Here is a 10,432-nt window from a genome sequence, read left to right on the forward strand (position 1 = left end):
GAGCAAGCTATACGACGCCCTGGCTACGAAGGCTGACAGCGCTTTGGAGCGGATGCCAGCTCGCTGTGCGTGTCAAGGGACGGCGCTGAACTTCTGTGGGTGAATGCGGAAATCGTTTCACCGCGAACTTAATTGCAGAACTTGGCTGCCCACACTTCTTGCTTCAAAATTGAATGTCTCCTTGCTAGGTTTGGTATCATAACACGAAGGGAACCGTATCCATCGTCAAGAAGAGAAGATTTCTAAAAACTTCCAGCTAACGCCAACTCGAAAAACCCTCATGCCAACGGCAGCTTAGTTCCATTACGGCTGAAGACTGTGAAGCCTGTGTCGATACCCCAGCCAACGTTGTTGAACTCGACAAACATGTCGGCGATTTGCTTGTCGGCGGTAATTTCGAAAAGGTTAAACCCATTCACAGGGATTGTCTTGCTTCCAATCCCGGCCATGTTCCAGTACCACAGGACGTTCGTGCAGCCAGCGACCAAAGTCTTGTATGTTGTGATGTTGGTGATTGACGGTGCGAGGAGAACACCTTGGATGTACTTGGCCTTGCCGGAGAAAGTGACTGCGCCGACCTACATCACATTAGCAAGGGCTTGAAGCACATCAGAGACACAATCTTACGGGATGTCCAGCAAGCATATTGATCGAGTCGGACTTCTCGAAGAAGTCAGGGCCGATCAAGGCTTGAGCGGTGGCATTGGCAGCGTCGACATCCGGGTGATCGAGAATGCTGATGAACTTGGCGACAATGTCGTCAGCGTCCGCCTGCGTCAGGCAACCCTTTCCGTGCCATGCCGGGCCCGCGCCGTGCCAGTCCCTCCAGTTGGGAAAGGCGGCGACGCTTGAGGCGAGAGCAAGAGGTACCAAGATGTTTGAGAACTTCATGGTGGCAGTGGCCGGCAAGGATATATGTTGAAAGACGGTGAATTGTGCAAGAGCAAGTGCTAAATAGCGATACAAACGAGTGACTTGGTGAAGAAAGCGAGTGACTTGGTAAGGGAGCGAGCGACTTGGTGAGGAAGAGAGGGTGACTTGTGAGATCGCGCCTTTGCTACAGATATATAACCCTCACCTTCGATGGGAAATGACAAGACTGTTGTATCTTCAGCCACAAGCCACGACTAGGGACTTCCCTTCCCGTACGCACAACGAAGAGGAAGATTGGCATCAGCCAACCTCATCTGCGACAGTCGTATCTGAAAACACTCTGCAACTTCAATCGTCGCCTTGCGCCAGTCTTATCTGGAATGGCGCAACAGATCTGCATGGAGGCCCGTTGATGAGAGTTTGACTCAAAGTACGTTGAGATTGGCCAAGGCCGGGTGTCGGTAAAAGTGTATGGATATCGGCAAACAAGATGGTCCGACGTCTGCAATGTGCCAGGCTATCTCAACTTTGTTTCGGCGAAGTAGCCATCCAGCAAACTGTGTTTCTAACCTCGAGCAGTTGAGGGTTGGCATTACCCAGGTCGCAATCTCCCATCCATCATGTTGTGTTACTGGATCGAGACCTGTATTGCTCAGATCGCCACTGAATCGACATGTGACGCGCCTGACACTGGATATTGCCAATTCTTGACTTGATGAAGGACTATGATTTGCTAGGCTGAAGGGAATGGTTATTTCTTTGGGAATGGATGGAGAGACACGGAGTGCTTGTATGAGGTCGGATACCCCAGAGATCAGAGATGGCCCCCGGGACTGGTGAGATTGGAGGGTCTGTTTTGCTTGGCGCGCTGCAGTCGCATTCCACGGTCGACCAATATGATATGAAGAGTATCTCAACGCGTTTCGGGACACATCCTCTTCATCATTTAATCTGAACCGGAATCCTGAACAGAGTTTCTGGCCCGGGCAGAGCCTTGTATCGCCACAACAGAGCCCTCGAAGACGCGTTCCTCCCCGCTATACAACGGAGATCTTCGCAACTAATGGCATGCTGGCGTCTGGGCGGTGAAAGTCTGGTCAAGGCGATGCACTACGTACTGGATAGGTAAGATGATGGCCCACAATCTGTGGCTGCTCTCGGATATATGCCTGTATCCTCGCGTCCTGTCAACTCAATTATTCGGCCTTGACCGAGATCACAGCAATTCCCGGAGAATAAACCTGAGCGCTTCTCTACAAGACCTCGCGTCTGGTCGAAGGTGAGAATCAGGCATGCTGAGGTGCGTGTTTTCGCCTTGCATTCCGGCTGGTTCAAAGCAAATCTCGATATTTCCTGCATAGAACTGGTGGAAGCCACTCCAGCCGCTCGACCCAAAATCCACATGCAGTAGCAGTCCTAGGCTCAACCTCTGCGATGCCAACAAATGTAAGAGCTGGTGGACTGTGGAGGCTTCCAATGCAAAGTGATCGGGACGATCCAGATGACTTGTCGGAATGAAAGGATCCAACCACCGACTGAATAAGTGCTGTTCTAGTTTACAGGTAAGCGATACTCGGCTCACAGACACCATGGACCAGTCAATTGATGCACGCATCCCGCCACTAGGAGAAACTGGTGACGATGGTGATGGTAGCAGTGTAGATCATGCATGCGATGCCCAGAATCATCAAGAGAGCATCCGCGGCCTTTTCTCGAGTTGTTTTTGCGATCCCCTTGTAATGTAGAAGAGGAGGGTAGATGTAGACTAGTGGTACGCAACAGATGGAACCAATGAGTGCCACGAAGGTGTCGAGGTTGCTGGACCCAAGAATGGCGATCAAAGCACAGATGACGACAAGGACAGTTCGGAACCCGTTCTTCTTCCACTTGGTAAATGTGTCTCTTTTCCCAGAGCGGCGACCAAATACCTTGCCCTCAAGGATGCGGAGAGCCGGGAACAGCTGAACGGGTGTACCGGCCATAACAGCGATGGCGTACAGAAACTGCACGGCGTTGACGAGTCTGCTGCTTTGAGGAAAGTTGGAAATAACTTCGATTTTCGTCGCCTCGCCAAAAGTCGCATAGCAAAGTGCCCCGATGGAGGTGAAAATGATGGTGTTGATGAGCATGATGACCCAGAGAAGAGGCTCGAACTTTTCGGGATGTTGCATGGACGATTGGATTGGAAGAATGAGGCCGATTCCTTCGAATGTGAAGATTGCAGAGCCGATGGTGAGTGTGTAGTGCTGAGGATTGAACAGCTGAACCGTCGGATTGAGACCATCCTCGACGAGACTGGAGATGTCGTACCAATATATGTAGGCGAGACCGAGGAGAATGAAAACGTCGGCCAGCATTGCCGCCGGACCAAGCTTGGAAATGTTGCGGATGAACGCAAGCGGGATCAATGCAAGTAACTGGAGGGCGATCAATATATTGGTCGACAGCGGAGCGCTTCCTTCCCTAACGGCAACTTCGAAGGAGTGAAGATTTTGTGCGACGAAGACTGTTCCAGCACAGACAAAACCCAGCTGAGAGATGGTGACAGACGCCAGGATGATGGATCTCATTCTCGGACCTCCAATTGCTTGACCAAGTTCGCCGTAGCCGCTCTTCTGGTAGACTTGCCGGCACTGCAGCAGCAGGTGGAACGCCCAGGTAGTAACAACAGAGACCGTCAACAGTGTCATCGACGAGAACAAGATGCCGCCGTTGTTGAATGCCTTGGGCAGAAACATGATTCCTGTACCGATGAAGGCTTTCAAGAGGGTGAAGAATGTCTTGGTTGTTCCGGCCTCGCCCATCTTTGCTGCCATGGTGGTCCGCCGGCGGCCAAGCAGCGGCCTCCTCTCACCAGCTGCCCTTCCTTCCTCGTCATCAAGGGTTGACGTATCGTCGTCAGTGTCCTCGAGATCTTCTCCAGCAAAACTTCCGTAGAGAGACAAGAATTCGACGAAGTTCCGAGTGACTGGAATAGCAGCAGGATTGAAACGGCCGTACTTCTGCCGGACGAATTCTCGGCGGAATCCTCCAGGGGCGAGCTGCTCTGCCACGGTCGTTTCATTTTCAAGGTCGGTGGAGATCTCATTCGGATGGGAGAAAGTAGCCGCACGTTGATGCAGTCTGGCTCTGTGTGGGATCTTGAAAAGATCACGATGAATGTCACCACCCTGGAGTTTCAGCGAGGACTCCGGCTCAGACTCCCCTGGACCTCTGGGTCCGCCATCACCAGCATGTACGCCGTCTATATCGGCGGTGTATCCATCTGGAAGATGGTCGGCAACGACGCGAGCGGCTCTGCTGTCGTCCGTGGCAGAATTTGGAGTTTCGGACATCGTGGCAGAAGCTGCAGTTTTTCGGTGCCAAGGCAGAGTATGCTACTCAGATGAGTGGAACGAGGGACTTGCCCATACGCCAAGGGCTCTTGCGGTAGAAAATTGCACCTTTTGAATACTGGACAAATCCTAGGTATGAAGTGAGCAGAAGATGAATTTGTTTGAAGTTGTTGTTTGACGGACGTGAGTGCTAGATGGTTCTGGACGTCATCTGCAACAGTGTCTGTGCTTCAAAACCGACAATCCGATTGGCCATTGGCGACGCACTGCTTGAGGCGCGCAGAACCGGAAAAACAGAAATCGCGCCCCACGTGCATGCACTGCATGGTAGTGACGGCGCACTTCCTTCGTTAGGTTGGTGTGCTTGGGATCTACCCGCACGCGCGAGCTGCCACTCAGATTAGTCGAAGCTGGCCGTGCGCAAGAGTATATTCATGATCTTACGCTGACACTCAAAGCAGTTCGCTGGGTCTGGCCTCGCCAGTGCCAACGGCGGCAATGCAAGCTACAGTAAGCCAATACCTCACCTCTCCAGGCCTGCAACACCTGCGCAATCAACGGCGACTCGTACTCCTCCCTCGCTTTCTATCGTCCCTTATGTCCTTGCAGCTACAAGCGCGTCAGAGTACAAGAGTTGGCTTTGGAGCGATGTGGAACACTTCGCCTGCAAGAGAAGGCACAATGGACCACATCTATCTTCGCGTTGCAAGTTTTGTCTCTCTGATGGCACTCTGCTTTCTGCAGAGGCTGGGCATCAATAGACCATACCGCCTTCCAAATTGAAATCTGCACACAGATATTCTGGGTATCAGATACTGCTTCTCTTCTGGTGGCACGACATCTCGAATAGATTGCGCAGCATGCACCATCTGTTCAGTGACCCAAGTTTCGGCCGGGAATCCCGCAGTCTCCTTCCTGGATCTTACTCACGTTTACGTCTATATAGCTGGGAACATTTTCGACATTTCCTTTCGTCGGTTCAACTGTGGATGGCCACCAAAGACGCCCACTTCCGTTCATTCAGATCAAGACCCAGGCCCAGCGGATTTTCCTTGGTGCAAAACACGGCCAGCGGCCAGTGAAACACAGAAGTCAGCATTCTCCATTGCGGCTGCACGATGCGCAATGGTGATGATCGTGCTCTCTTTCAACTCTTCTCTCAGTACGCGCTGGATCTCTGCTGACGTCTCTAGATCAATGCTAGCAGTCGCTTCGTCCATGATAACAATTGCGCTTCTCCGCAATATCGCTCGAGCGAGCCCAACAAGCTGTCTCTGACCTTGGCTCAAGTTCCGCCCGCCATCATCAATCTGTGTTTCCAATGTCCATCCGTATTTCCCGCAGACTCCCGAGAGCACACTTGCACAAGCCACGTCAGAATGTTCCACCATCGGGTCCAGATTGTGGCGCAAGGAACCCGGAAAGAGCATAGGTTCTTGGGCTAAGAAGGTTACCCTGCTCCTCAATATCTGCTTATTGACTTTGGCAATATCAATACCATCGATCGAGATGCGACCGGACTCTGGTGCGACTGTCGCTAATAGCGCCAGAGCTAAAGTTGACTTGCCGGACCCAGTCCTTCCGGTGATTGTATTTGTCGAGCCGCCTTCGAAGCGAACCGAAACATCTTTGATCGCTGGCTCAAGATGTGGCTGGTACCGGATCGTGACGTTCTCGAATACGACATCACTTCCATACTTCGGCCATGCCGCAGGCGGCTCAATGGAACTGGGCGGTTCTTGTTCAACATGAGCCAGCTCGATTACTCGCTCCACTGACACGAAGTTGAGTTGGAGCTGGCCGTACGACTTGCAGATTGTGTGGGTCGCTTGAACAAATTTGTTGGCCGATATCAGCACGAACGCTGTGAGGCCAGCCGACAAGTTGGAAAAGATGGCAAGAAGAGTGAGGAGGAAGGTCGATACTGCCGACAGAGTATCGAACCGGTACATCAACCAAGCTTGCAAACTCCAATAGAAGTGGTCCATCTTCTGGAACGCGTCGGTGACCTGGATGTTCTTCTCCTGGAATTGCGTCTGAGCACTAAACGCCCTGACTGTCATCAAACCGTTCAGCAAGGCTCCGAAATTTGACATCAAAGGCGTCAGCGAGACCATTTCAAGCCTCCGCAGACTTTGTGACGTCGGCAGAAATCGCAAGAAGATCATAACAAATGCCAGAGTCAGCGCAATGGCGAACAACAGAAACGCCGGTGTAATGCTGGCAATAACAATCATGGAGGAGACCCAAGCGACAGCGTACCAGATCACAACCAGGAACAGTTCGGCGATTCCACCGTCGATGGTACCAATGTCCGAGGTCAACCGATTCATCAATCTTCCCACCGGCGTCACATCATAAAACTGGAAGGTCGCATTGCTGATACGCTCCATTATAACCCGGAACATCCGCTGAGCGGCAGAGTACGTGACCACCAACATTGATATCTGCGACGCAACCAATCCCACGGTCTCACAGGCCACAATGACAAGAAATCCGAAAAGCCATGGACGAACATTGATGGCCGGGTCGGGGAATTTGTCAAAGAGACCGGAGACTGAGCTCTGCAGTAAGTGGATGTCTGCATCCAAGATCTGAAGGGCCAGAACCTGGGTTTTGGCTTTATTGTATGCCTCGCCCCATTCCTTCAAGAACCAACTCTCTGCGACATACGTTGCGCGACAAACCGCCGCTGTCAGAACAACCATCAACCACCATCGTATGGTCCCGGCCTTGATGTACTGCCAGTATACCTGGAGTTGTACCCCACCATGGGCTCGGTATTCGTCTTCGACAAACTTGTCAGGAATTGCAGCTGATTCATCGATGCCGTTGCCGCTATCCGCGGAAAGCTCCTCGTCCACTGCAGTGGCCGAGGTTACCTTGGAAAGATCCGCATCACTTCGATGCAGCACAGCTGTGCCGTCGATGAGTTCAATGAGCTGTGACGCCAGATGCTGGCAAAGGTCAGTCCGGTGTGTGACCAGCACCACGATACGGTTCTCCATCAGGCTACCACACAAACACTTTGTGACAATCCATTCGACCGTTTGTTGATCTAGAGCACTCAAAGGGTCGTCGAGAAGCAGGACGGGCGTTCGGCTGTACACCGCTCGAGCAAGAGCTACTCTCGCTTTTTGTCCGCCTGACAAGCCGATGCCGTTTTCGCCAATCTCGGACAGATCGCCGTGTCTGAAGTTGGCTAGGTCTGGAAGAAGAGCGCATGCTTCAAGTGTCTTCTTGTACCGGGATTCCTCGTATGGCGAGTTGAAGAGGATATTTTCTCGAATACTCATGCTTTGAAGCCAAGGAGTCTGTGCACAATAACCAATCGCGGCTTGCGTTTTGTACAGATGCCCTTCGCGCAAATCCAGCTCACCGAGAAGAGCGTGGAGGAGAGCGGTCTTTCCCGCCGCCACCTCACCAAACACAACGGTCAAACCGCATGGGAAGGGGAGGCTGAGATTGCGGAGCACCATGCCAGAAAGGCCTGGCCATGAGAAGGAGGCGTTTTCCAGCTCTAGGCGATCATGATCGCTGGGTAAGTGGCTGGATTCTGCCTCATCGACCTTGTCCGGTTCTGCAATGAAGTCTGAGATGCGCCCAACTGCGACGGAGGCGTTCAATAAGACTGTGATGAGACTCGGGAGTTCGCGGATATTGGCCTGCAATAGCGAGAAGAGCTGCAACGCCGGGAAGGCAACATCGATCCGCAGCTGCTGTCTCGCGCTGACAGTGTAAGCATAGAAGGTCGCTACTGGAAGTATGCCGCTTGCAAATGAGTTCAAAGTCTTGATCGTCGCATTCAACAGAAAGGTAATGATTCTCAAGTTGAGCTCCTTCTGCCGCGCCGTCATGATGCCGTCAAGCCATGCAAAATGCCATCCATACCATCGCAGATGTCTGATGGCCTCGACATATTGAGTGATCTTTTGCAGCTTGATGTCTGTGACTTTGCGGCGTTCCTTTTCCCAACTGAGAAGGACTCGGGCAAGGAGGTAGTTCAAAAACTGAGCAACTATGACAACTGCAACGCCAACAAAGGATGGCCACCCAAGCAGTTGCCAGATGAGGATGACAGAGAGCACCAGGCCAAGAGGCTTGTTGATGAGAGTCTGAAATTCCCAGAAACGTTGAGCAACTTCGTAAGCATCGTTACGAAACAGATTCAGGATCTTCCCCATTGAGGCGGGCAGTTTCCTCTCGACCTCCACCTGCCTCTTGAGTACAAAGAACGACTTCACCTTTTGAATTCTTTCTTGTGCTCGGCTGGCAAGACTCTTCGGTCGCTGGACTTGCCCGGTGAAAAGCTGTTCGGTTTCCGGCTGAGCTCCTGTCTCTTCCGCCTCGCATGCATCAGGAGGGGTTTCTCCCTCTGGCCCTAGCTTTCTTTCAGCCTCCTGCGGAATCCCGCCTAATATCTTCCGATTCAATGTCTTTGCGTACAACATCGTGATCATTTCGCCCCGAGAACGCTCATAGCACCTTCTTCCAAACCATAAACTAAAGACTGCGCTCTGAGCTGCAATGAGTCGCACAACGAGGATGAGCAATGCCCACTGGATGGCAGAACGCTTCTCGATATCGATGCTCTCCATGGCTTGCAGGAGCTTCTGTAGAATGACGGGCGCGGAATAGTTTGCAGCGAGCTCGATGATTGCTAGGATTGTGAGCAGGACCAAGTCAATCCAGTTGGCTTTCAACAACCGTCTAACAACACTTCCTTTGAGCTCGCGGAAAGTATCATGAAGCTGGCGATGTTGGAATTCGTATGGTAGGAGCCATACATCTTCGTCGTTGAGTTGGCGCTTGTTGCCCACCCTGATCAGGGGCGCGATCCAGGAGACTGTCATCCATTGCAGAAGCGTCAAGTCGTCTTCGGGAGACCGAAAGGCACTAGAAGGAACACTGAAGGGACGGCTGATTGCGGCTCGGCTCAAGGATGGGTCCCGGAGAGGCATACTGACGACCATGGCTATTGAAATGGCCGCCAGAGTAGTGCTCGCGAAAGTAAGGACTGCATTCCTGACGTTGAAGTCTTTGTAGAAGCCCACGGCGAGGAGATATGCCCCAGCAATGAATATGACCAGGAGATCCACGAAAAGCAGGACTGAGGCTGTTCTTGGTCGCCATCCTGTCACATACAGCGCACCGAGAGCCCAGAGGGTGGTGGTGGTAGACGCCCATGGAACAGACAGTGCCACCAGAAGTTGCGTCACAAAGCCGGCAGCGCAGAGAATGAAGAGACAAACCGCATGCCACCGTGGTGATGGTTCCTTGGATTCGACGCCCAAACAGCCGACAGGTTCCTCGATGAACGGTCTTGGCCACCCTAGGCGAATTCTCGAGTTCTCAATGTCGGGTTTCGACGCCATCTTGATTTGTCGAAGCCTCAAAGCCTTGACGCCGCACAACTCCGTCCTCTAGGCAGCAGGAAATTTTGAGCAACGGTTTCGCCAGTGCCAGGAAATGAACAGAGACTTCAATATCGCGACCATTCCTGCCGGAGTTCTCGGGATAGATCCTGCCGCCCCATGGACACTCGACGCATTCTCCGCACTCACAGGGTGTTGCACAGTTGAACAGAAATTCGGTGAGATGATGTTTCAGAAGTATGGGAGTACATCATGGCACTAAACCACACTCGAACATTCACCGCAACACTAGGTACGGAGTACCAGGCAGCCACCCAGCTGCACATGTCTCTTGCCCCGCGTATATCCGGGTAGGCAGCCCTGTCGCCATTGACAACGCTCCTGAACGCATTTTGCTGGTCGTGCACTACTTCATCCACATACCAAGTATCCCCATGAACCATGGTACGTGGTTCCGCACCGGCATTTCACCGCCAGAGACTGAGATAAGAGCTCATCCTTTCGAGATTTGGGATGCAGCAATTCTTCCGGTGTGCCGATATCCGAAGGAGCCAAACAAAAGTTGGCAGGAACCGATCAATCAGAGTAGAGCCGCAAAAGATTCAGCAGGACGAATTAGGCAGGACCCGAATACCATCTTCTTATCATGCATATGTCCAAGCTACAGCTGCCGGCACGACCACTAGTGCCGAGAGCTGATAGAATTCAAAAGATGGGCTCGAGAGCACTTCAGGCGATGCGTTCGCGCCGGTCCAACCGTTCTGTACTGCCCGAGGTTCAGCACCAGGTTCGTAGCGATGCAGTTAGGGTTAGGGTTAGGGTTAGGGTTAGGGTTAGGGTTAGGGTTAG

At 52.4% G+C, this 10,432-nt stretch overlaps 3 protein-coding genes across 3 annotated transcripts; all 3 read right to left on the reverse strand.

Annotated features, from left to right (window-relative positions):
• Nucleotides 1–278: 278 nt before the first annotated feature.
• Nucleotides 279–891, reverse strand: A1O7_07995 (uncharacterized protein; the record flags this gene model as incomplete). The annotated part of the gene is made up of 2 exons (XM_007761990.1): nucleotides 279–578; nucleotides 628–891. The coding sequence occupies 2 exons, from the start codon at nucleotides 889–891 to the stop codon at nucleotides 279–281; spliced, it is 564 nt and encodes a 187-aa protein (XP_007760180.1).
• Nucleotides 892–2,495: 1,604 nt separating this feature from the next.
• On the reverse strand, nucleotides 2,496–4,208 carry A1O7_07996 (uncharacterized protein; the record flags this gene model as incomplete). Its single annotated transcript, XM_007761991.1, has 1 exon — nucleotides 2,496–4,208. The coding sequence occupies one exon, from the start codon at nucleotides 4,206–4,208 to the stop codon at nucleotides 2,496–2,498; it is 1,713 nt and encodes a 570-aa protein (XP_007760181.1).
• A 1,025-nt stretch (nucleotides 4,209–5,233) lies between these two features.
• A1O7_07997 (ATPase) lies at nucleotides 5,234–9,583 on the reverse strand (the record flags this gene model as incomplete). Its single annotated transcript, XM_007761992.1, has 1 exon — nucleotides 5,234–9,583. One exon carries the CDS (start codon nucleotides 9,581–9,583, stop codon nucleotides 5,234–5,236), a length of 4,350 nt encoding a protein of 1,449 aa, XP_007760182.1.
• Between the last annotated feature and the right edge of the window lie 849 nt (nucleotides 9,584–10,432).

This window comes from Cladophialophora yegresii (genome assembly GCF_000585515.1).
Source record: "Cladophialophora yegresii CBS 114405 chromosome Unknown aczIN-supercont1.5, whole genome shotgun sequence".
NCBI lineage: Eukaryota > Fungi > Ascomycota > Eurotiomycetes > Chaetothyriales > Herpotrichiellaceae > Cladophialophora > Cladophialophora yegresii.